The sequence below is a fragment of the Lissotriton helveticus genome, chromosome 7 (genome assembly GCF_964261635.1).
Source record: "Lissotriton helveticus chromosome 7, aLisHel1.1, whole genome shotgun sequence".
In the NCBI taxonomy this organism is placed as follows: Eukaryota; Metazoa; Chordata; class Amphibia; order Caudata; family Salamandridae; genus Lissotriton; species Lissotriton helveticus.
Genome location: NC_136068.1, coordinates 1,659,652,373 through 1,659,679,985, shown reverse-complemented (window position 1 = coordinate 1,659,679,985; position 27,613 = coordinate 1,659,652,373). Strand labels below are relative to the sequence as shown.

The 27,613-nt window shown below is 45.1% G+C and overlaps 1 protein-coding gene across 6 annotated transcripts in view; it reads left to right on the top strand.

Annotated features, from left to right (window-relative positions):
• Nucleotides 1-27,613, top strand: part of LOC144770647 (E3 ubiquitin-protein ligase TRIM39-like) — a 299,133-nt gene that overhangs the window by 160,110 nt on the left and 111,410 nt on the right. For all 6 annotated transcript variants that reach the window (XM_078655353.1, XM_078655350.1, XM_078655355.1 and 3 more), the window contains one exon: nucleotides 10,015-10,139. In XM_078655353.1, coding sequence (XP_078511479.1) covers nucleotides 10,015-10,139 — 125 coding nt within the window. The remainder of the gene's footprint in view (nucleotides 1-10,014; nucleotides 10,140-27,613) is intronic.

The following is a 27,613-nucleotide window of genomic DNA, read 5'->3' as shown; positions in this document are numbered from 1 at the left end:
GGTAGTCTGTACCTCCACTCCTTGCGGGGTGCAGTATATGGTGCAGTTCAATTTGCACAACAAATCCCTTCCTAACAGACATACCGGACTCGAGTCACAAACCACAAACCACAAACTGATGTTCGTTCATGTGGTTTCCAATTTTCACAGACACTGGTTCTGTCAAGGGACTAGTCATTCTTTTATTTGCGACTCCTACCACCTGAATTGTTTCCCCTGACATTGGCAAGTCTGGAACTACCGCTGATCTCAGAGTCGAACGAGTAGCCCCAGTGTCCACTAAGAACGTAGTGGGACACCCTGCCACTTCTGCCTCAACAAATGGCCCTCTCTGATCCACTTCTAGAACTGCCCCGAGGGTACAGTCCTCTTCACTGCTCACCCGTTGTCCTGTCAATGGATCAATGTAATAACATTTTTCTTCCTCGATAAACAGAGGCATTTGTTTAAAGACCTTTCCTCCAGCTGCTATCTTCGGTGGCTGTGGGAATTGGGCCCGTGGAGCCGAAGTCCCCCCTTTGGCCACCTTACTACTTGGGACTGTCACCTTTTGCACTGGGACTTCTTGGACCTGCTCTTCTACTTCCAACTCTCCATTTTCAGGGTTAAAGGGACACTCGCGTCGCCAATGCCCCACCTGGTGACACTGATGACACTTTGTCGTTTTCTTTAAAGTGGCAAAGTCTATCCTAGGTCTCTGCCCTTCTTCATTATCTTTGCTCTGACCATTTGGTTTTCGTCCCATCCCCTGCTTCTGCTGGCCACCCTTCCCAGCGGACTGCATTTGCACCACCATCAATTTCTCCTTTAGATTCTTGGCTTTAGAATCTATCTCGTCACTGCAGTACCTCGCATATCGTAAAATCTCATCTAGTGGTTTGTTCTGCCAACAGATTAAATGTTGCTGTATCATCAAACAAATATCAGGTCTCAACCCCAAGACAAACTTTGACACAAACTGCCCTATATCTTTGGGATCCATTACATCTAGTCCACTGTATTGCTTGAATGTTTTCAATAATCTTTCATAAAACTCGTGAACTGTCTCCTTGGGTTCCTGCCTTGTTCGGTCTATTTTTACCCAATCTATGTCCTGTGGTGGTACCTTATCTTTCAGCCATGCTATTACCCTTTCATACTTTCGCATGACAATCTCAGACGGTCCATTAGTCCAAGCATTCCTCAATGGTTCAGCATTTGGCCATTCGACACTAGTCTTACAAGGGGTCCACAGATCAGATGGGACCACGATGTCAAACAACGTGTTCAAATCAATCCACAATACTTTCGAGATTTTGACAAACCTCTCTACCTGTTTATACCATTCGACTGGATTGTCCCGCAACTTCGGAAATGAGTTGGTAAATGCAGCTAAATCTCCTCTACTCCAGGGCACATGTACATAATTTCCGTTTGATATTTCTCGCAAAGGGAATGCCTCCATCTGCATTACCCTTCCCTCAGGGGTCATCACATTTGTACTTCGCCTAACTGTGCCCTTTTTCGACCACCTTTCTTCCCATTTATCCAGTTCCCTCCACACTCTTATCCCTGTTACCAGCTCTCTTATGTGTGTTTTTAATCCAGTAGTTCTCTTCTCATCTAGATCTTGGTCTGCGTACTGTAATCTGTGGTTACTCTGTAATGCCCTTGTCCTAGACAAATCCACGGCATACCTGTCTGCCAAATCAGTCAATTTCTCATGAAACGCTCTAGCTTTCCTAGTAATATCCTTTGCCATGAACAATAACTCATCCTGTTCATACAATTCTATCCTTTCCAAAGGCAATGTTCCATCTATTATCTCATCAACATCTGATTTTAAACTAGTAACATCAAGCCTTTTTGCCTTAATTTCAGCTTTTAAGATACTCAATTTAGCTCCTCCATCCGCATCTCTCCCATCCCAGCTCCGAGATCTACGTTTAGGTATTGGTGAATTATAGGGAGTCCTCCCCTGTTCCCATCTCTCTAGATCCCATGCCTTTCCATCTTCTCGGGGTGGGTGGTGAAACACTCCTTCATGCCTCATAGCCCCTCTCTCCCCATCCGGGCTAATTTCACGGGATGCAGGGTAAGATGTTCCATTACTCCCTCTTTCTTCCCTACTTCCCTGTGATTCCTGATTATTCGAGGCGTGGCGGGACCTATCGCTGTTCTCCTTTCTCCAATGTTGAACGTCTTCCCCAAGTGTATGATGAAGGCACCTAAACCTATTCTGAAAAGCCCGTACCGCCTCATCTCCTCCTTTCCCCCAGAGACGGGACATTTCCTCACATTCTACAATCCTAGTATTTTGTTCCGGCTGTTCTCTCAGATTTGTAGGACATGCATCCCCTCTATTCTCTTGACTTTGGCCTTCCCGGCCCTGACTGCTTTCGCTGGCCCCACAATGAGATACAGTCCCGTTACCCCTGCTTTCCCACTCTGGTTCTGTTCTTGTCCTGTTACTTGGAGATACTATGGACCCGTCCCATTCCCTCAAATCAGCTCTTAACTCTGAAAAAGATCTTGGCCGTGGTCCCCTTAGATCCATTGGTCCTCTCGGACCTCCCTGTTCTGAATTGGGACCAACAGTTGTGTCTAATGGGGTGTTCCATGTTACCGAACCTGGCAATTGTTTCCATGCATTTGTCACATTATTCCTCCTTTCCATCTCAATCCTTTCCCTATCCAATTGCCTTTGTTGTTCCCCTCTATCTCTCTCAGAATTATAGATCGAAACTATGGGTCCTATGGTAACAGGCACTTGAAGAGCGTCTGGCAATCCCACAGACTCAACCCTTTCTGTGGTTGGCGTTTTCTGCACCACAAACCTTCCCACTACACTCTGTACAGTGTTGTTTGGAGGTGTTTCTCCGCCTTTGTTAGGTGTCCATTCCGATATAGGGAGTGGTGTATATCCCTCTATGTCATTTCCATCTTCCCTTGCGAGCCCTCTATCTTCTATTAACCCCACTCTCGGAGGTGGTCTATCCATCAACAATCTGTTTATCAGATTGTCCTCCGACTCGCTTTCCTCGTCTTCTTCCATGAGGTTTCCTCCTCCTGACACCTCCCTCATCGGATACATTTTCTCCACCTCAATAGTCTGTACTCTCCACCGCTTTTCCTCCTCATCCCATTTGGAATCTCGCACTGCCCTTACCGATCGCGTCAGTCTTTGTTGACGCCTGTTCAAATTTCGGTCGTGTGCAGCCTTAATCCATGCATTAAGAGCCTCAAACTGTGTTGGTCTGGGCGAGGGTTTCAATGAGGACATGGTTGCTTTTAGCCGATGTAACACCTCTAATTTAAACGTCCCGTACCTCGGGAACTGCATTTCCTCATTCCCTTCCGTAAGCTTATTCCAAGCCCCAATCCACAATATCGTATGCAGCCCCACATTCGTTGCCATATAATGAGCTGGCGTACCCTCCGGGGGAGCCTCTTCCCCGTAATAATGTTCACTTCGTTTACGTTTAAAAATCCCTTTCAAACACTTAAAACACTTCATGATTTCTCTTTTCTCCGCGTTTGTTTACTTCCTGATGACACTCCACCAATCTCAGCGCCGTTCTCACTAACTGGCCTATCCGTACGCGACTTTCCTCCGACGTCACTCTAGCCGCCCAACCAGAGCGCGGCTCTAGCTAACGTCACACTAACCCCCTTCGCAGCAGTTCCCCTCCTTTCTCAGCTCGTCTCCTCGGTCATGCACGCGTCCCATTCATACTCTGAAAAATGATTACTTCCGTCCAAGCGATCACCTTTCTTGACTGTACGCCCACAGTCTTTCTGTAGTTGTCACCTTAACTTGGCAAGATGTCTTTCCGTTTACTTCCAGACAATCGCCTTCTCCGATAGGTTACTCACACGCAGTAACTTTCGACCAGCGTCCGTTACTCATACACTCACTCTTACACTCCCCCTATCTTGGATCCACGGCGGTCAATGGTACCTCGTGACCTCCGTACTATGGTCGACAACTACCCTGGATGTTCGATACACCCAAAACCACTTAAGCTCTGGCCTGAACTTAAGATTTCACCAGTTCACCCGTTTACCAGGTTACCAGCTTACCAGGTTGCGCGCGCTCACAACCTTCTCTCATTCACACTACAGGCATTCAACTCCGCAAGACATTACAATACAAATACAACACAAAACACCGCAATCTGTTCACGCATGACCCTTTTTATACTCACTCTCCGATACTGCTGCTTTTCTCGCACCGTCTGCACCTTTCGGCACACGATTCTTCCGCTGCTCGTCTCTCGGCGTCTCGGGCCTTGGGGTAAACTAACCTCTCTAGATTACCTTCCTCAAGAAGATAACCATCCTCACTCTGCTACCAACTGCTAACGCGGGATTACTGGTTACTAATTATCTTACCAAATCCCATACTATGTCGACTGAATCGTTGGTACCTGTCTTGGAGTAAAAGGTAATCTCGCAATAAGTCAATCAATTTGAGAACTTACACCACTCTAAATGACCACTGACCAAATTTAAGTTTAAAAGTTTTAATATAAAGTCAAAGATAACTGAAGATACAAACTTCTCAAAATGAGATTCAAAAGGTATATCGGTATCACTATGAACATGAACTTCTTGAATAATCTAAGTCTGAAGAACAAGATAATAAGTACAAGCTCGAAAACCATCAGGGTTGCCAAAATGGATACAAGTTGCAACCTCAAAGTCATTACAGAAAAGAAAATTAAGGTTAGTCTGTCCCTACACTACACTAAGTGACATCCCTACTTAACAAGATCTTTACCCTCTAGGTGTCAGCCGTGGTGACTTCCTAAGAAGATCACGCACTTCTCTTTGTCTCTTCTCTGATAATGGGTCTCTCCTGATCAGCCTATCTGCCTACCCATCCGCTTCCTTAGGCTCCCAAAATCATCTGCTCTGCTCTCCTCCCGGGTCTCTTTCCCTAATACCAAATCACATTTCTGATAGGAACGCCCCTTGGGACGCCCCTCACGTGGTACATCTTTGCGCGGTAAACTCCATGATGGTACTCTTGAAGACCCTCGTTATAGTTGACCTTGGTTCCCAGGCTTCTTCTTCAGTGCGCTGATACCCCCTGAAATTCCTGGAAACTCCTACAGGCCTGCGCAAGGCGCCACTGAACAAAGTCCCTTTCATTCGAGCTGATTAGGACCCTCGCACCTGCATACAGCTCATCCTGCAGTGGGCCTCAAATTCCAGACTCCACCATATCTTTAGTCATAAAACACTCTCAAAGCTCAGTGCTGGACACCTCGCGACCTCTTCTCTAACGAGCACATGACGATTTACACGACATGACATTATCGGCTCTGGCCTACTTGATTTACATGCAGCAGGTCCCTGCACTCTTAAAACGTTAACTTGATTTAAACAGCAAACATTCTTAACTAGCATACGTTTCTAAAATAACACATCTATAAAGCATATACTTTTAACCCTAAGTTCAATAGTACATTTGGAAGAACCATGTCAACCTTATCTCACATTAATTTAGCAGCACGTTCAGGTTTGCTGTGAATTGCCCTAAGGCCTACACATTATACTGGATTTTAAAGTTACATTTAATTCGGACATGATTCTTTTAACATGAGAACATGAGGTTTTCACATATATTCCAACATTTCTACATTAATCTCACACCGTTATAATTATAGTTACTCTACTTAACATTCTATACATTTCACTACTGAATATAAACCACTCTGTATATTTCACTCCTGGATATAAAACACTCGTGTGCAAAACATGTTTAAACTAACTACGTGCTTGTAAATATGGCGTACTTATACATTTTTTTTCAAACTTGTGCTCTCTCATGTGCAAGAATTGAAATGCATGAACGCTTATGCTTGGAGGCACCAATGCATAATCTTTTTGGCAAAATAAACACATCAGAATTTGCCTTTTAAATTTGAGATCTCTTGGCTTTGGAAAAGCTAGTTTTTCAATGATCCTTATATAAACAAATAGCTACTTTATGAGGGCAGGCATCTTGTTTTGGTAGTATGAAGCTTCTAAAGTGGTCAGCACGGTATTGTTTGGGTGACAGGCTCATACAAAATATGCACACAGCCACACATACCCATGTGTTCCTAGTATTCATAATCTACATATTATAAGTAAGAGCAAACTCTATGCATTGCTGCAGAGATGGGAGCACCAGGTTAGAGCCAGATGCCAGGCTCTGGCTCAACTGAGGATCTCGGGACCTCAAGTCCAAACCTCACGTCCAAAACAAGCTAAACTTTCTTGTGGGTTCTGCTTGCCACCCTGCTACCATAGCTGTTTCCTTGTTCACAAAGTTAAAACAAACCATTAATATTAGAGGCAAAAAAGAGACACATGATACCTATTTAGAGAATGGTTTGTACAAAGTGAAACTAAAATATTGCAGGTTGCCTGTTTAACCAAATATCATAGGCTTTTTTTCCCTCTCCTCCTTAGCCATCCTGCACAGCATCGGGCATCCTGTTTGCTTTACTAAAAACCCATGGCACGGCTATTAGGTCCCAAAGGTGAGACCAATTGGCTTTGCCAATGCTTGGTAATATTGGGCTTGGATTGTCACAGCACTGATTCAGGTTCAACATACCATATAGTTCAAAACAAATGATCGATTACTATAGATAACCAAATACTCCAAACATAGCAGATCAACTTTCAGAGCAATATAACAAAAACAGTTAACATGGTAGGAATTCATAATATGGATGTCAGATCTTCTGATACTCTTTAAGTGAATAGTTTCTAAAATGGAACCGGTATCCTAAATACCATATTCTTGCTATTCTATTTCATCACGCCTAAAAATCAGACGGACGTCCGCCTTCCAGTTGGAAGTAATATAAATATCTGCCACAACTATAGCAAAAACACATAATTCAGTTACCCTTACGTGACTACCCATTTACCTTTACGTGGCTATCCATGAGCTTTTAGGAAGCATAGCATTGAAGTGGCTGGTCCACTTCCTGGCTAACAGGAAACAACAAGTTATGATGGGTCCATTTAGATCATCGGAGAGAGGGGTTCCACAGGGCTTGTGTCTAAGCCCGACTCTCTTCAATATTTATATGGCCCCTCTGGCCAGAATAGTGCAACAGCACGGGTTTGAGGTCGTCTCTTACGCAGACGACACTCAACTGATTTTCCCGATTGGGAAAAATCTGGTAGATGAAAGAGCCCGATTCGCACAAGGAATGCTGGCCATCGCAAGTTGGATGGCTGAGTCCTGTCTTCAATTAAACCCAGGCAAGACAGAGTTGATGTTTCTGGTGAAAAAACAGGAACTGGTGCTGGGCGACTGGTGGCCGGTAGAACTGGGGGCTTCCCCTGTCCCCTCGGACTCAGTGAAAAGTCTGGGTATCCAGCTCGATGACAGCCTGTCCATGAAAAGCAGTGTTAGTAACATCATGAGCTCATGCTATTACAGCTTAAGTATGCTGAGGAAAATTATCCCCTATCTCCCTCTGAGCCATCGCAGAACGGTAGTCCAGGAATGCTTTGCTGGCTGAAGTAGGAACTACGCAGCTAGCAAAGCTCCAAGTGATTCAAAATACGGCAGCCCGGATGGTCCTAAATCGTCCTCCTGGTACTCCATCCCTCCCTCTATTGAAGGAATAGCATTGGTTGCCGGTAAGGAAGAGAGCTTTGTTTAAGACTTGCTGTCTGGTCTTTAAAGCCATGAGGGAAACAGGCCCAAAATACCTACAAACTAAAATATGCAAACTGACATCAGCATGTAATCTTAGATCGAATGGTAAAGCCCTCTTAGCGATTCCACGCATTTACTGGAATCTTCTGGGTGGCAAAGCCTTTTCATATGTAGGCCCCAAATATTGGAATTCCCTCCTGGAGGGGCTGCACAAGTCCCCCTCATATCTGATTTTCAGGAAACATCTGAAAGCCTTTTTATACTGATGATCCACTCTGGGTTTCTGTCACTTCTCTTGGAAATTTGGATTAGGTAGCGCGGAGATGCCCCTGGGTGATTCATGCGCTTTAGAAAACATCATTAACATAACATAACGTAACATTTGAGAAGTGATGTGCATAGATGAAATATCTGAATGAAGACAAAGGAAGCCACCCAGCCAGTAATTATGAAGATGACTGCAGGAACAGAACATATACAGACCATCACTGATGTAACCAGAGACAAAAAGCAAATACAGTATGGGTATTAATATGATAGGGATAGGCTGATGTTTAATAATTTATCCACATGCTGAATAATTAACATTTTTGTAAATTACTATCACAAATGCCAACAGATTTAATATGACCAAGTTTAAAACAATTTACTTGTGAGCTGAATTCATGGACACCCCTCCGTTTAGTCAATTTAGCATCGTATTTAGGGCACGTCACCAGGCATACCACTTAGCAGGACTGCCGACTTTGGTGACTGATCCATGTACATAACAAACTAGATGCCTAGTAGGTGTTAAGGTATGCTGATTTGTATAGTGCACTAATCACCCAAGAGCTACCCAGACACTTGGTCAACATGTGTAGGTGTGTGGTCGCAAGGTGCTTACATGAAGAGCCAGGTCTTCATCTTCTTGAGGAAGTCTGTAAGTGAGGAGGAGGCTCTGATGTGTTGAAGGAGGTCATTGGGTGTGATGTAGGAGAATGAGTGTCCTCAAGTTTTGCTTTTGTGGATGTAGGACATGGGAGCGAGTGAGAGTGAGGCAGACCGTAGGTGTCTGGTATGTTGGGGAAAGTGTATGCAGCTTTTGCATCAGTGGGCATTCATCTGCAGTGCCTCCTGGTCACTTCCAAGTGGCATAGACTCTGTTCCCTCTGCCTTCAGGTACTTCTCGACTTGAATCCACCTTTGGCCTCCACTGAACCTTTCCACCCTATCTAGCAGTGGTACTTTCCTAAAGTCCTCCATATGGTTTAATGACGGTTTCCGACACCACTTCACCCCTATGCACCCAGCTTCGCTCGGACAGGTATTCTGGTTCCTAAGGTATCCACAGGTGAGGTGGTTCTCCAACCTTCTGTCTTCCATGGGGTTTCTTTAGGGTCCACTGGGAAGAGTACTTCTGCTTTAAAATTGCAACCGCGAATTACATGTTGATTTGTACGGAGAACAAGATTGTGTTCCAACACGGCAAACGACCTCCGTGGGGCTCCTCTATACTTACCTTGGGTGGTTCCTTGGGTCCCAACACTTCTATGTCATCTGGGTACTGTCTTGACTCGAGTTGTGGTTCGCATATCTCTATTTTAGTATATGGTTTGGTCCCCCCTCCCCCCTCCCCGGTGACCACAGTGTATTCTTTGCTACTTACCTGTTTTGTATTGCAAAGTATTGTGTGTATTGTGTATATCTCTGGCTAGGCGATATCTAAATGTGTTAGTGACTGTCTTATAATAAATAAATATTTCTATAACTACACTGTGTGGTTCTTTTTCATTTAATCTATACCTATATGATTATATACTGGTGAACCAAGCTGCTTTACACTCCATCTAGACTAAGCCTGAAGGCTGCTCTCCACAGCTGCCACTTAGAGCGCTTTCTAAGATTGTCTAAGACCAGTATAATCACCATAAGCGTTGTCTGATTCAGTGCAAGGAGTCCACTCACATAAGTGTACATCACATACCGAGTTAGCCTCTCACAAGGTCGCTATGCTTTCAATTAATGACATTCATTAGTGTTTGTAAAAATGTTTGCTCTCACTAAAATACTCAGCAGAAGAGAATGTCTTGCTGGATTAAAGTGCCAATTCTGGGCGAGTTTAAACATCAAGCTCAGGCATAACCATTGTCACGACGGAGCATAATGCAAATTTCCCCATTTGCTCCACTGTTGTTCGGAAATACATTTTTGGAATTACATTCTCTCCCTCCTTTTTAGGTACAAAATGATTGAAAATGGCCACATAATAAATGGTTTACATACATATTGCTGATTGGTTTACAGAGGTCTAACTTTCAGAATTCAACCAGCATTGCTGTCCTTTAATGGGTAATAATTTTGTTTTGATCCCATCATAGGAAGGTAATATATGATGACCCAAAAACTGAAAAGAAATTGCCAGAGAAGAAAAGCAGGTTCTTGCATAAGATTCATAAGATCTTATTCTCAAAGCGGAAGAAGGATAATACATCTAGAGATCAAGGTAAAGCATACTTCTGAATCCAAGTTACATTTACATGTTGATTACAAATGACAAATTATCACCCTAACCTTAGCATATCTGTGCCTGTTTCATAGTCTGATCAACTGTCAAAGAAATGAATACCTAGCACAACGAGGGAACATTTTTAACTCCAGTTTTTGTATTTTGGAATTGGTTACCTGCTAAATCCTGATTTTATTTTGTTATATATCCACAGCTCAATAACCAAAAGCAGATTATCACCATCCCTTTGTCACAATTCTAGCAGAGGCACTGCACTGTGTGTTAATCAGACTTATGAGAGCAAAACTACTCTTCTAAATAAAAAAAAGTTTATTTAACACTTCCAAATGTATTTACTCGAATGTAGTCCTCCACAGCATCTGTTTTCATTTGTAGGGAGTTAGCTTTCCAGGGTGAAAGCTATCTGTAATTTTTGCTCATCCATACACAACCACATAAATTTGACAAGGGGCAGTTTCTTCATTGGTGCTTTGCCACCCTCCCTGCTCTGAGCCACCACATGCATTATTATATATTTTAAAAAACAATTGTTTTTTAAAATGTCTTCATAGTGCTTGACTGCAGTGCAGTTGGCGTTCTCTCGATCCTGTGCTGTTGTTAGGGTGTGGCCAAACCTGCTGAGTGGCAGGAAGCAGGTCTTGGGTAAAGTGAGTATGTCAAGCTGGTACAGTGTCCAACCTGACATGCACACTTTAAGCCGCAGATAAGGAGCCAGGGGGAATACAGAACCGTTCCCCCTGGTCTTCAAAGGAGTGCTGGGTTCACCCATCGCTACCAATCCCTGTGTTACTCCCACGCTATTTAATGCTAAAACACCATGAGAACAACACACTGATTGGTTCTCTTTATGGCAGCTCAACCAGGCCTCTCACCTAACCCATGTTCACATAGCAGTCCGGGGTGGGAGTCAGTGTGACTGGTGACATTTTAAAGTGGTGGGGCGTAAAATTATTGTCGTACTTCACTACGTTCGCTCACCTGACTCTTCACCCACGCACACAAGGCTCTCCACGACATGGGCCCGAAGTACCTCAACAGCCGCCTCACTTTCAACACACCCACCCGCCAGCTCCGATCCGCCAACCTCGCCCTCGCCTCCGTCCCACGAATTCGGAAATCCGCCATTGGAGGAAGATCCTTCTCCTACCTGGCAGCCAAGACATGGAACTCCCTCCCCACTAACCTACGGCTGACCCTGGATCACCTCTCCTTCAGGAAACAACTCAAGATCTTGGTATTCGAGCAGTAGCGCCCCCCCTCAGCGCCTTGAGACCCTCACGGGTGAGTAGCGCGCTATACAAATTCCTGTGATTGATTGATTGACCTGAACAACCTACGGGGGATTCAAGGGGGTTCTCCCCCCGTCAAAAATTATGAAAAAAGTGTGGGCAAATGGTGCATTTTTAAGCAAATTTGAGAAAGCAAGAAGGTTAATAAAACAATACGATTGAATTATTTGTCATTTAAGAAATTGGCAATTTTTATGAGCTATAGAGGACAATCTTTGCTTATGCTGATGTTATCATCTGCCCATATTAAATTTTGAACACACTGAAACAGTTGTAATGGTTTTAACTATACAATAAATAGATTAATTCACTGTGCAGTACTGTACATCAATATGATGACACTATTTCCTTAAATTAATTTTCTGTTTTCATACAAGAAACACAATTTGACAAAAAAAGTGTAGAAGATATGAATGCATTTCAAGTAGTTCTCTGTGTAAAAAAATCCTGAATGTAACAGCAAAGGCATCCCATGATATTGTTTCCCAAAATTCTCGGTAGAAAAGCCATCCCATGGTCGGAGGTAGGGGTGGGTGCCAGTCCTGCCCCCTCTGGCTTGTGCCACGGCAGGGCAGCTGGCCATACACAGAGATCAAGCAGGCCAGAGGTTGTCAAGCAGAGAGCATGGACCCATGAGGAATCTGGGCCAAATCTGACCTCCGAGGAGACACCAGGAGAGAAGTGGGAATAGTTCTTGCTATTTCATCCCGCGTTCAGATAGTTCACTGGGTTGTGTTTCAGTTGCAGAAATCTATGTGTAACCTTTAGGGCATAGGCTCAACTGTTAACTACCCAGCCCCGCCTTCGGTGTTCCCATTGCAAGATCGTTTTAGGTTCCTTTTTGCTGGTTTTTCCTCAAAGCATGCCCAGCTTTGGAGAAGGGCTCCAAGGTCGGAGACTGAGGGCCTGAGCATGTCCTTTACTTTACAACTGCTGTTTGTGTATGGTTAGGAGGAGCTCAATGCCTGAATGCCCGTGATGGAGGCAACATCTTTACGACAGTGACATCTGCATTGAAGAACTGAGGCACTGGCTAAAATCACTGAGGTGCGCACCGGCGCCATGAGCAAGGGGCAGGTAGCATCGGCCTCTACGCGCAGGCCTCAGCGGTCTGTAGGCATTCCACTCTTCCTGTGGTGCTCTGTCTTTTTCTCTCTCTATCTCTCTTTCCCAAAACTGTCAGATGAGGAAGCAGGTAGTGGGAGGCGGAACAGACAGCTGGCACCCACCGCCCTGCATACACCATCAGGCACATAAATGTAAATACACACACAAAGTTAAGTAGTATACACAAAAAGTCAGTCTTGCACATGCCGATGGGTACATATGCATGCACATCCACACATCTACCATTGGTGAGCAGGCCAGCAAATTCATGGAGATAACAGAGCCAGGGGCCAGCACAAGATGAGCCATCAGGACATCTGGCATGTAAATTATAACGCAAACGTCATTATGTAAACAAAGATGATATAAACTCTCTCAAGTTAAACATATTTCTTATGAATATTAACTAAAAGGTGCCAGTTTGTCACGTGTAATTTAAACATACTAGGTGCAGCACCATTATTTTAGAATCTGAATGACTATCTTCTCCGTCCCACTTACCACAAAAGGACAATGTTCTGTGTGTCATTATTTCATACTATGTTTAATAAATACAAGTGAAGCACCTAAATTCAATCGGACTTGTATAAAGTGTCAAAGCGTCTTTCCTAAAAATAGTGCAAAGTTAAAAGTAATCATAGGCAGGAGACTATATTCATGTTAATATCACCGCTTGAGGCTTAAATCTTGGTGAACTTCTGCTGGCTGCCTTAACTCTCTGCTGCCTGACACCGGAGGGGCTTGTCACGGAATTGTGGACTGCACACGGAGGAAAGAACCGACTGGGGGCTTAAACTTTGGAACTCATAGCGAGGACCAGGTAGCTCTGCGGCGAGAGACCGGCCGCGCCTGGTTCCACTTCTCGCCCCTCCTCCCTCCTCCTATTTAGCCCACACTCAGTGACGCACACGCGGAAAGCGCGCGAGTGCGCGCCGGGCCAAGCCCGGGTCACGGGCGGGCCCGTTTAAGCCCGTTCAAGAACTTTGAAGGACGGGACGGGCCATCCCCCTTTCATCGTGAATCCCGCGGGCTCAACTGTAAGTCACAAACTTGTATTTTCTCCTGGTTATTACCGTAATGGCTCAGAAGGATGGCAAGCCCAAAGCGCTAAACACAACCTTAATTGGATCTATGGACACATTTTTAATCAAGGTCAATACAGCATTAGACCAGAGTATTTCCCTTATGGAGAGGCGGGTTTCTCAGGATTTGGAACTCGCCAGGAGATCATCCATGGGGCACATTGCTAATGTACGCTCACCAGACCATCATGCCCTTTTGTCTAATATTGGTGCATCTGTAATTCCAGAATCTTTGTCAAATGGAATGGTAGAGTGTGACCTGGACAACTCCTCTATAGGGAATCAGTCCACGGCATCCAATCTACTTCTGTTACCTTCCCCCAAGGCCTTAGGTGAATCTAGCCCACATAGGGAGCCATGTACCAGGCAACTCCTGGAAAGACGGCAAGGGGCTGTCCCTAAGATTAAGCTGGGGCTGGCCATTGCATCGAAAGGGAAAAAAGAGAAACAACCCAAACGTAAGGAAACCCTAATGGCTGAAAAGGGGCAGATGTCCGAGTCCATTCAGGCAATTGTACACTCAGTCAATGAGGCTCCTCTGGGGGTGGTATCACAGATTGCGGGTGGAGTTAGTGGCTCAGAGAGAGGGATGGTAATGGAGGACTCCCTACTGGCCAAGATAGGCGATTTATTTAATCTCCTTCTTCGCCCAGTAGATGACAGGTTAGCCAGGATAGAACAAAAACTTAGTAAAATCGAGTCTATGTCATTGGGAATCGTCGATAGCCTGGACAAGGTGGCCACTCCCAGGGCTGCTTCTCCCCTGAAGGCGATGCGATCAGGGGGGAATGCAGTTGTCACAACAACTCCTTCAGATCAGAATCTAGTGAAGCAGGTTGCAACAGCCCCCCCAGTGAAGGCTCCTGCACTAGGCCCACTTGTATCACCCAACCGAAGATGGGGTTGGGGCTCCCAAGGGGTCTGCTGATGTGGGGGTGATCAACATCGACCTACCATCAGAAGCAAGCCCATACCTGGTAATTTTGGCTGGGGTCCCGGTTCTAAGAAAGGACGAGCAAGAATCTTTCTCGTCCCTAAGGAACAAGGTGATCGACTGGCTAAATAAATACAGACCTTTACCACGATCCATCTCTAGTAAAATACTTATGGTGCGAAGGGTCTCCTGGGTGGGCCACTCGGTCAAGCATATTAGGGGGGACTGTATCCTAGTTAATTTTAAAGATCCTAGGACATTATGGCACATTTGTAATTGGAGGCAATTCACCTCTGGTGCTTCCATAGTATCCCTACCTTTGGCCTATTTTTATCCCCCGGGCTACATCCCACCCACGGGTGACGGCTGGTCACTAATTCAGCGGAATGGGAGGAGTATGACTAATGGAGGCCGGTGCGAGCCCTTACATCCCCTAATTTAACCTTATGTCATAACCGGTTTAGCGGTCTAGAGTCTGTGGATTGACTCCAAGCTAAATCACTGGCACCCTCTACTCCAATTGCCCCATTAAGTTCCAGCTGCATCAGTCCCCCCAGGCCTTGTCAATCCCCAGCCCTGGTATTACCAACTATAGCCCCAATTAGACAGGGGGCACTGTTTGATAACGATTTAGGCCCCATCTCCACTAGTTATGGACTGTACTCTTCCAGAGACTCCCCTAGGAACCTTAAAATTGTTTCGTGGAATATAGCGGGCCTGCACAAAAACCTATCCTTACCGGACTGGAATATTTTTTATTGATTACTATGATTTGTGCATATTCCAGGAAACATGGAGTCTAGAGCCCTTGCATAAGCCAGGTTTCTGTTGCTTTCACGTTCCAGCTATTTCCTCTGGGCATGGCCGTCCGTCTGGTGGGCTGATAATCTGGATCAAAGCTGCACTCAACTGCAAGATTGTCCATCATCCAAATGATTCACCGGACCTATTGAGATTGACTATTAAGGACCCAAAGAACAATGTTACATTGGAACTTTTTAATATTTATGTCAGAGGCTTGCAAGGGGGGGCAAAATCCCCAACCATTTCCACTCTTTCAGAAATTCTTACATCCTGCCCCTCTGACTCCTTATTTTTGATTGCTGGTGATTTTAACTGCACTTTTGAACCCTTGACGGTAAATGATGATGCAGGAATAGAGGAAGATGATGTTAGATGGGGTATACCGCTCCTGCAGATCCCGCCTGTGAAAAAATGGTCACCGATTGTTTTACAATTAAATGCACTAACGCTTGGGCATGGTTTAAAAGCTGTTAATGGGGGTACCCCTTCGGACTTTTCAGGAGCTAATACATATAACAGGGTCTCCTGCCCAAGCAGAATTGACTACATTTTGGTGGACAAACGGCTATGGAAATATTTGATCGACATGTCAGTTATTCCATCTATCCATAGCGATCATAATCCCTTGTCTCTTTGCATGCGGGGACTGTTGTACCATAAGGACCATCGCAGTAGCACCAGGCCCCATATGCTAACTAAGGCAATAATTCCCTCCAATTGTAAAAGGTTTATTAAATGGCAAAAATTCTCTCTGAATGATCAGAAAATCAGTGCCTTGGATGAAATTATAAGTAAACAGACCTCCAAACTTCTAGTAGCTTGTACGAAGGAGGTGGGTCCCTCTGAGGCAGAGACAATCTATACCGAAACCACTGATTTGATAGGATTTCTCTTCACGGAGACCATGGCCCCTAAGAAGTACCCCATAGGCAGGAAACCAGTCGAGCACTGGTATAATAAGAATTGTAAAAGGAAAAAGTCTATCCTGATGCTTGCCATTAAATCTCGCAACCCTTCAGAGGTACGCCTCGCAAGACATCAGTACAGGCAAGCCACATCTGTAGCGTAAAGGGAATGGTTCAGACCAACTTCCCAATAATATTACTGACAGAGAATGGTTCGACCATTTTAGCACACTGTATACAGGGGATGTGGTTGTAGAGGGTAATGGGCACTGTGGCCATCCATTGGCATCTATGCTGGGACCATCTGATTCTTTTGACCCTGTAGGGAAAAACGAGGTGGTAGTGGCCATGAACAAAATAGTGCCCGCTAAGGCTCCGGGTCAGGATGGCATACCAGGCGATCTGTTCAGGGCCAAACCTGAACAATGGGCTACCTACTTTGCACTTCTGATCAATGCACTCCTCGAGGGCTCACCGGTACCAAGTTCCTGGAAAGGGGCAGAGGTGATCCCTATTTATAAGAAAGGGGCCAGGGAGAGCCCTGCCAACTACTGCCCTATAAGCCTTATTGACGCTGGTCAGAAGGTGGTTGGCAGGGTTCTACTGGAGAGAATCCTTTTGTGGGCAGAAGGGAATAACATTATATCACAGTACCAGGCGGGGTTCAGGCCATGTACGAGCACAATCGACCAGGCTTTTAGGCTGGTGCTACTGCACTGGAAGGTTGTAAGTATTGGTAAGGGCGGTCTCTACCTCGCATTTATAGACTTGAAGACCGCCTTCGACCTGGTTCCCCGTGAGCGTCTTTGGTCGGTCTTGCAGGATATGGGGCTCCCACCCCCCATTCTGAACCTCCTAGCCCGCATGCATGAAGGGAACTATGCACGAATCAGGTGGGGTTCTCAGGCTCTAAAAACAGACAAGATCCCTGTAAATAGAGGTGTCCGCCAGGGATGCGTCCTGGCCCCTACCCTCTTCATGCTGTTTGTAAATGGGGTAGTTTCCTTCTTGTCTGAAATTAGCGCTGATGCCCCCATCCTGGCTGGTGTTAAGGTCCCCACACTACTCTTCGCGGACGATACGCTGCGGGTTTCGAAAACTCCAGCAGGCTTACAGAAGCTGCTTGATCGGTTCTGTTTGTTCTGCAAGTTGAGGGGCCTAGTTATCAATACCACCAAAACGAAGCTCCTCTACTTTAATCCAAGCAGGGCTGCCAAATCCACACTTACGCTCGACGGTGAGCCCCTGGAACGTGTAAAAGTTTTTGATTACTTGGGGATCAGAATGGCGGATAATCTTAAATGGCAGCCGCACATTGAAACAATGGCCCTAAGCCATAAGCGGGTTACGGGTGTCATTGGGAGAGAACACCGAGCTTCAACCTCTAGACCCATTGCCCCTGCCCTTGAGATCTATGCTGCAAAGGCAATAGGCAGTGCATTATATGGAGCAGAGCTCTGAGGCTTCAATAATGTAGATGCCCTCGTGACAGCAGAAAATACGTTTTTCAGAGAGCTTGTTTCACTTCCTAGGGGATCACCTAGTAAACCTCTCTTGAGTGATTTGGGCCGACGCTCAATTAAGGACTTGATCGGCCTACGCCCCCTTTTATACTGGGGTCGCCTCTGGCGTACCCCAGAGTTATCCAGCTATGCCGATGGCCTTAAGGAAGTAATGAATCTCCAGGGATCTTACAAGATCGCCTGACTAGTTAACATCAAAAGACTTCTTTTGGCCATCGGCCTTGCTCCCGCATGGGATCTAGGGGCCCCGGTGTCCATATTGACAAATAGGAGACTATATTGGGCATGGGTTGAAAATCAAGCTCACAGAGATCCCAATCAGGGCAGGCTGACTGATGTGTTTCGTCAGCATAAGACAGTGCCTCGCTTTGAGCCTTACCTTTATTTTATCCAGAAACCCAGGGATAGGGCCCTCTTCATTCAGTTTAGAATGGGAACTCTTCCAGTCCACGAGCGTACCCACAAGTGGAACCTCCTAATGAAACCCCTGCTGATTGTCCATTTTGTACTGGGATAGTTGAAACCATTCCACACTTGTTCTTTGTATGTAAAGCTTACTCCAAACCAAGGGAAAAATGGTTAAGACCTGTTTGTCGATTGCTAGATACAAAGAACCATCAACTGCCCTTACGATCCTTCAAGCGGAGGCAAACACTACGTTAGCCTGTGGGGTGGCCAAATACTTAAGCTGGGCCTGGCTGATAAGATTAAAAGCCTTACGATGATTCTGTATTGTTATTCCTCGGAAAAGTTGTCAGTGGTTTTAGACTATTTTTACATTTTTAGCCATTGCATTTTAATGATGTTTGTTGCACAGAAACACTATCCAAAGCTGACTCATGGTTTAATATCCCTTCTAACCATTGTATTGTATAATTGATTGTTAGTTTTAAACTCTTTTACTGTTTGAAGGACATGTACTTTTCAAACGTGATAGGCTTTTTTTTTTTTTTTTTTTTTTAAACAGATTTTATTGATAGATCACATAGACATCGCAGAGTTCTGTTCCCCAGAGACAGCTGTCAATTAAGTAGATACACAAAACACATTGCAATCCATCATGTCTTTTACATTAAAAACCATAAAGTAAATGCAGTTAACAACCCTCCGCTGCCCCCCCCCCCAACACCCCCCAACCTTCCCGGATCCCTCCCCCCCGCACGAATCCAACCAATGTCAGCAATTTGCGTACACACATCTATTGGCACGGTGCACTCAGACATCAAATATCGGGTCCTGTTCTGGCGGGGGCTCTAGCCAGATGCCCCTGAGATCGGCCCAACGTTTCCAGATCTTATAATGTTTCCGAGGGCAGCCCCGGGCAAGAAATATGGGCTTCTCCATCCCCATACAAAAGTCTAGCCCCCGTTTCCACGCTACCAACGACGGAGCCCTCGGGTCCTTCCATGCCTGTGCTATATCTCGTTTGGCAACTGTAAGTCCCAGTAACAATAAGTGCCTCTTGTAGAGGTTTCCCGCACGCCATCCAACACATGCAATAGGCCCAGGCGAGGCGTGCGGGGGAGCACCCATCCAAGGACCTCATCCAGGTCATTCTAAACTCTATTCCAGAACCAGTCTAAGTGGCCACAACTCCATACCGTATGAAAAAAGGTACCCTCCTCACATCCACACCTAGTACAGTTAGGGGTCGCAATAGGGCCCGCCTGCCACAGCCTCCGCCTAGTGAAATATACCCTGTGCAGGTATTTGAATTGAATCAACCAAAGACGGACAGAAATGGCCACTCCCCTTGGGCCTGCCAGAGCCTCGTTCCAGTCCTCCTCCTCTAACGCCCCTACCTCGTTCTGAGGTTCCGTGAATTCTGAACCCGTGTTTTAAATGTCATGCTTCCGTTCCAATTTTGGTAACAAGGAACCGTAACTGATGGGTTCGGCAAGTACGAGTGTTTTCGCCATGTTACACACGAAGACTCGCAGGTTATTTGAAGATTCTGCTCCGAACCATAGTTATCATTCTGTATAAAGCAGCCATTTTGTGGTTGCCCTCACATAGGCCGATGATTACGGCTGACTACGTCTTTAAAACGCGTCCGACCCTGCTGAGCCAGTTCTTGCCCGCTAGCTGATCAAGACTAAAATCAGAGCGCAGGGCATTGTAAAGGTTTACTACACACAAATATGCCTTATACTACTCTTACCTGTTTCTGTTTCTTTCTTCATGGCTATTTATGATATGGGTTGTGGCCTCTTTCATTATGGGTTCATTCGGCCTGTCTAGATGTGGTATATAAATAAATAATACCGGATCTAGGTTTTACTGGACATAGTAATAACAGATAGCTCAATAAATAAGAGTCAAGATTCGAGGTAGTAGGAGTTTGCAGGTTTTAATACAGCATAAAGGACAGGAACAGGACAACCTGCATAGGAATAGGATGACAGGGCCCGGCAGCTGCCGGGGCTGGATATGGGATGAGCGCGCTAACTTTAATAACAGTACACAAGCTTATATACTAAAACAGTTGCATTACAGCGAATACAATAGGCGGAGCAGTGGGTGTGGTCAATAGCAGTCGCGAAAGATAAGGGTGAAAGTGGGTGTAACAAGAGGCGTGTACATAGACATGTGATGTAAACGTAACAGAATATGTCATAAATGGGGCGGAAACATGGAGGGGGCTACCTAAGGAGCCGGGACCTCTGACCTAATGGTGCGTGCAAACTGACAATGACGTGTTACTAGGAGAAGCTGGGGGCTATGAACTCTGTGCTAGGAGCAGAGACTGAAGTCTGGAGAGTCAGGGCGACATGTACCTAAACCCTATCTAGTATCTAATGTTTAGAGGACATGTTGATATAAACTAAGAGTCAGGAGGGGAGAGGCTAACAGACTCTAAGACTGGAGCATGCATTATTCTACATGTAGTGCGTGATGAAGAATATTAAATGACCATAAATACAGTATTTCTCTTACATGGAGACGTAAAGGCTAGACAATGACTGAAACTATTGATGCGATTCAGTAGCTTAGGAATGCAGAGAAGGAGGGCTGGACTGATAACTAGAATCATAACATACTCTTGGCAGACTCAGAGGCAGAGCCAGGCCGAGCCGGGCACTGCGAGGCAGGAAGTAAGTGAAGGGTCGAGGATACAGGTGGGGGCTGTATCGCTCCTCAGCGAGGGTTCAGGAGACAGAAGCTGAATCTGGTGTCCGGGCCCTTTTGAGGCCTAGAAAACGGGGACTTTACAATGAAATAACGTGCACACTGAGAAACGTGGCAACGTAACTTTACATAGGCCTAATATTCGTAGTATTCACGAGAACTGGAAACTGGCATACTAGAGATGGACACAACTATAATTGCATCTTAAATCGAACAGGGGGAATACATATGCATATTAATCATGCACACATAACATAAGATGGAGGACACGTAGGGACACAGAACATGGCAAAATTTACTTTTCCACATTCCCTCCTTGTCACTACGTTTCCATCAGGAAACATCAATATTCATGATACCATCTATCATTTCATACAGTATCATTTGCTCGTCTCGAATTTTCTTGGAACGGGGTTTAGAACGGGACTTGGGACTAGGAATACAAGAGGTAGCACAAATGCCACAAATCGCGGGGCCACATTGTATACAGAGGCAGCAACTGAATATGATCGCTACTGCAATACCTAGAAATGACAATACTTTCCATCCCCAGGCGGAAATTATATTCCAGAACCAACCGGACCATGTCCAGGTGCCTGGATCTTGGTGTAACATATGGGCAATATTATGGAGTCTGGTTATAGCTGAATAAACAGACGGCGCGTTATTTGGAATGAAAATGCAGCAACTAGATCCGATGACTCTACATGCCCCGCCCCTATCGGCCAGTATGACGTCAAGGACGAGACGATTCTGGAGCACGACAATTCTCATAAAGGATTGCTCTTCGGTTAAGTTACCTAGAGCAGAAGTAGTCTCAATCACTACTGCTTCAAGTGTTCTCGTTAATCTACGTATCAGTTTACTATTTACGACAGTACCTAAATAGGGGAAGACACCTTTATTGATATCTATGTATTGTTCTAGAGCAGTTTCAGTATAATCGACAATCGGGAGGTCTCTCTTGTGTCTAGTATGTACTAGGTGGGAATTCCTATGGTAGTCAGGTGGGGCTAGAAAAACTGGTGGCAGTAGGAAGGCAATGTAACAGGTTCCCTCCCAATCGAGGGGCAAACGAACATATGCGGTCTGACCACAAACAAAATAGGAATGACGTGAAGCTTTGAAAATAGATTTCCTACTGTCACTATACTTGACAATAGTAGTACAATCACTATGTCCTACATGTACGGAACCATTATTTCGGACACATAATTCACCTTTTACTGGTAGTACTGATATAGCAGGTAAGTCTGGAGTAGAATCAGACTGAACATTCAGGACCATGAAATTCGAAGAATAATTACCTAAATTATAAACTTCATTTTCTAGATCTAACCCTATTCTGTGGGGAAGACCTTGCTTGTCTGGAAAACATGTACTGTTATCTGTTGAGGATAACGTTAACGTGGACCATGCTCCACACGAACCATTATGTGAAAATGGATAAGGAAAGAGTGGCAGAACTCCCTTCGGTGTCTGGAAAGGGGGGAGTCGACCACACACCCAACAATTAGTGGCATTGCTGGTCTGGTGTGAATAGTGTAACATGCGGATAAAAGAATTATTTCGCATAGCGAGACGATATGAGAGTTCATGAGGAGGCAGATCACTAAACGTGTGTTCTACTGTAGCATTAGCAGACTTATTTACATGAGAAACTGGAAAACACAAATAAAAAGCATAACTGGTGCAGGTAGTCATAAGGCTGAAAAACAATATGAAACTTAGAAAAACGATACATCGGATTGAGTTTTGACTAACTCTCTCACTATGGGGGTCTATTTTATACATGTCAGAAACCGGTCTAACCGTTTCACCTAGGGGAGGACTTAGACAATCAAACTGGCTGACTTATTTTACTAGACCTTAATTTGAGCTTATACTCCTGTTGCGGAGTTTTCTCTAACAGGGAGGGTTCAGTATCATTGTCTTTTGCGGGACAGTCCTTAAGAATAGTACTTTGGCAGTCTTTAAGATCCTCGGAAATGTTCTTTGAAACAGGCTTTAGTCCAAAAAATCTTTTCACATGTGACAGGTGGACCCAGCCCTTCCTGCCTTCCAGCTTGACGGCAGTACGGGTGGCCAGGAGGACCTGTCGGGGTTCCTTCCAGCGAGGCTCCAGCGGACTTGAACGATCAAAATTCCGGACAAGAACCATGCATCCGGGAACGATGTCATGCGGTGCCACCTCGGTATTGTCTGGAAATGCGGCAGCAACCTGTGAACGACAAGAGTTGAGGGCAGACATCAAGGAAGCTAGGTAATCTGTCAGCATATTACTTGAAACATCGGTAATACTTCGGGGTCTAGGTGTACCCCACATGTTAGGGGGGCGGCCGAATACGACCTCATACGGGGACAGACCTGATCTGGAATGTGCGACCATGCGCATATAAAATAAAGCGACTGGCAGAGCTACTAGCCAGTCCACACCTTTCTCTTTACAAATCTTGGCAATACGGATTTTCAGGGTCTGATTATGTCTCTCTACTAGACCAGCTGCTTCAGGATGGCGTACACAATGGAACTTCCACTGGTACCCTAACAACAGGGAAATGTGTTTCATAAGCTCGGATGAGAATGGCTGGCCGTTATCAGAATATACGACTCTAGGGAGTCCATAACGGGGGAAGAAATCACGAACCAACTGCTTGGCAGTGGTCGCGGCTGTGTAATCTGGGACTGGATATGCCTCTGTCCACCTGGACAAAGCGCATACAACTACAAGGACATACTTGAAACCTCGACATCGCTCCATCTGAATATAATCCATTTGGAGGACTTCAAAAGGGTGGTCAGGGGGCTGGAATCCACCTTGTTCCACCGGGACACTTTTACCTGGATTAAACTGACAACATATCATACAGGTACGGACTTTCTGTTTGGCTGCAGCCCGTAAATGCTTGTTGAACCAAATGTTCTGGATACTGTCTAACATAGCTTTTTCTCCTAAATGTGCTGGACTATGTGCGGTATTGATAATGACTTGAACCATAGAGTCGGGGAGAAACCATGTGGCTCTACCCTTCGTCACCCATCCCTGATCTGTCTGGACCCCTCCTTGTTCGGACCATTTCTTGATTTCATCGGGAGTAGCATGTAACTGGATATCTATGACATCTTGAGTAGGGTCCTTAACTGTCATACATGTAGTCTGATCTGGAGTATGTGTCTGTGTCGGGTTAACTGAAATGTCTGGAGTCTGTGCTGTAAGCTTGGCTGTGCGATCTGCTAGATCATTACCTTGAGAAATAGTGTCAGTAACTTTCGTATGTGCTTTGCACTTCATGATAGCAATAGATGTCGGTAAATGTATGGCATCTAACAGAGCTTGAATAAGGAGACCATGCTGAATCTTGGTTCCATGAGAAGTCATGAAACCTCTCTCCTGCCAGAGCACTCCAAAGTCGTGTACAACTCCGAATGCATAACGTGAATCTGTGTAAACATTTACTTTCAGGTTCTTAGCGTGTATGCAGGCTTGAGTCAGAGCAACTAGCTCTGCTGCTTGAGCAGACAGGGTGTCAATACGGTGTGTTTCTATAACTTCAGTGTCTGTAGTCACTGCATACGCGGCTACTAGTTCTCCTGTACTTGTTCTCATACATGAACCATCCACATAAAGTGTCAGGTCGGGATCTGGTAATGGAATATCTGTCAGATCTTGTCTTGGCTTAGTCATAATGTTAACTACTTCCACACAGTCGTGTGTGGCAGGATTTGAATTAACTGATGGTAACAGTGTAGCAGGATTTAGAACGTTGCAGCGTCTGATTTCTATGTGTGGCTGGAACAATGTCAATTCATAACCTGTTAAACGTGCAATTGTCAAGTGCTGAGTCTGTGTTCGGTTTAAAAGAACTTCCACAGAGTGTGGAACTTGTACTGTCAAGGAGTGTCCTAACACTATGGAATCACTTTGTCTGATAGCTAGTGCTGTGGCTGCAACTGACTTGAGGCACGCAGGCAGAGCCTGGGCTACAGAATCCAGTGTGCTCGAAAAATAAGCACATGGCTTGTATTGTCCTGCTTGATCTTGTGTGAGAACAGATAATGCTGTACCTTCACGTTCTGTGACAAAAAGTGTAAAAGGCTTACTGTAGTTCGGTGTAGCTAGAACAGGAGCTTGGCATAAAGCTTTCTTTAACTCATTGAAACTAAGTGTATGTTCAGATGTCCAAGGGAGGACAGTCGATACGGCTGCCTCCTGTGTCGTTAACTGTATCAGTGGCTTAGCTAGAAATGCATACTGAGGAATCCATTGTCTGCAGTAAGAAGTGAGGCCGATAAAAGCACGTACCTCCTTCTGGGTCTTGGGCTGAGGAAGACTCGCTATTAACTGGATACGGTCTGGTGTCAACTGCCTACCCCTCTTGGACAGCAAGTGGCCTAAGTAGATCACTTGCTGGACACAGAATTGAAGCTTCGAAGGGGACACCTTGTGCCCCATCTCGGCAAGGAAATACAAGACTGTAAGGGATGCTCGCTCGCAAGCACGTTCAGAACGGGCTGTGATCAGTAGATCATCGACATACTGGAGCAGGGCAGTGTCAGTTGGCATGTGAATGTTGTCTAGTTGTCTCTTGAGTGCTTGACTGTAAATACTAGGACTTTCTGTGAAACCTTGAGGAGCTCGTGTGAACATATAGCTCCTTCCATTTAAACAAAATCCGAAAAGAAACTGGCTGTCTGGATGAATGGGGACACTGAAAAACGCGTTCTTGAGGTCTATGACTGTAAAAAATGAGGCTTCGGAATCAATGGCTGTCAATAGGGAAGAGATATCTGGGACAACTGGGTACTGGGGAATAATACATTTATTAAGTTCTCGAAGATCAATCACTAATCGATATACTGGGGGTGCATTTGGATCAGTACGTTTCATGACTGGAATGATCGGAGAATTACATACATTGGAGTCAGTTTCTACAACTACTCCTTGAGCCATGAGCTCGTCAATGATTTTGGATAAGGCTGCTACAGCCTCAGGTGGCAATCTGTACTGTCTGATTCGTGGCAGGACTACACCTGGCTTGAGAGTCACACGATGGGGTGTGATTTGCATATAACCAACATCAGTTGGACCTTGCGCCCATAGATGCTGCGGGACATTAGACAATCTCGGATCAAAATCTCGTAACACATAGTGACCCTTGAAGTCACGTAGGAACAAGCGTATTCCTTCTGGGGAGCAGCAAATAACTGCACCTAATTCTTTCAGTGTTTTAATACCTAACAGATTTTCTGGACATGACTTCGTAAGTAATAGATCAGTGGTGCGGGACAATGGACCTACTTCTAGAGTAACTGGCTTAGATATCTCGTTTACAATAGGCTTTCCTGAAAATCCAAGGGAAACATTTCTAGAGCCTGAGAGCGGAGCCCCTGGAACTTCGGCGTGACTGATGGTGGTCCTACTTGCCGCTGTATCAATCAGAAACTTTCTGTCTTTCCCTAATACTTGACTATGAACATAGGGACCCTCTTGATCTACAGGTATCTCGATGAGAGGCAAGCCTACCTCCCTCTCTAGGCTGTTTCATGAATATGGCTGATACTCTGGATACTCGGACTGTGCATACTGGTACATCTGTTGTGTAACATGCTGTGTTGCAGCAATAGGCTGCGGTGCTGGAACTGTCTGTGGTGCATTCTGTGGCTGAGAAGTCTGTGAAACTTGTTCTTGTCTAGGCGGACGTGGTCTTTCTTTAGTCTTACCGGTAGCTATGTTGTGTTTCAGAACTGCACACTCGTTTATAAAATGACCTGGCTGTTTACAATAATTGCAGGTCCCTTTAACGGGAACTGCAGGATGACTGGCTTGATTCGTACCCCTCTTCTGACTGTCTTGAGGAACAGATTGTGCAACTAGTACTTTCATTTTCGTGTCTTTCATACGTTTTCTTTCATGATCTTGCTCTTCTCTGATTCTATTCTGGTGGTACTGGAGCATCTGTAACATCTGGGACGGAGTATTAGCTTGCCAGGTACTTTCGACTTTCAAAACTCGATTCTTTACTTGGGGACTTGAATTCTCGACTAATTTAGTAACAAAAAGATGAGGGTATGACTCGCTACTCGTTTTCAATCCACTGTTTATAATAAAACACTTTTCAAATCTAGAATAAAAATCACTAGTGTCTTCGTCTTGTTTCTGTTTACAGGCTGAGATTGCATCCCAGTCTTCCTTTTTAGTGGCTAATAATCTAGGCAAAACTTGTATTAACAGTTCTGGTAATTCTTTACATTTCTCTCCTAGACCGGTACCTGGTACTCGTATCTTATCTTCAGCTTCGAGAACTGCCCAATCGATCTTTTTCTCTCCCACCTCCCATTCTTTTTCCTTGAGTTTCTCATATACCCCTGCGGGCAACAGGACCTTTAACATTTTAATTATATCTGGATACGTGTATTCTCCCATACGGAGCATGTCTTTTAATTCTCGGTGGAACCCTGCTGGATCTTTGTCGTGACAAGGAATTAATTTCTTCATCTCTAAGAGTTCCATCTTTGTAATCGGGGTGTAAACAAACACTCGTTGCATTTCACCATCTGTTGTCCTGACTGGGTGTACTTCTCGTAACGGGTTCTGTCTATCTATGTAAAACGGTTTACTTTCTGGGGGTGAGACATGAACAAAATGCGGGTTCAAGAACATTCTATATTTGTGGCGC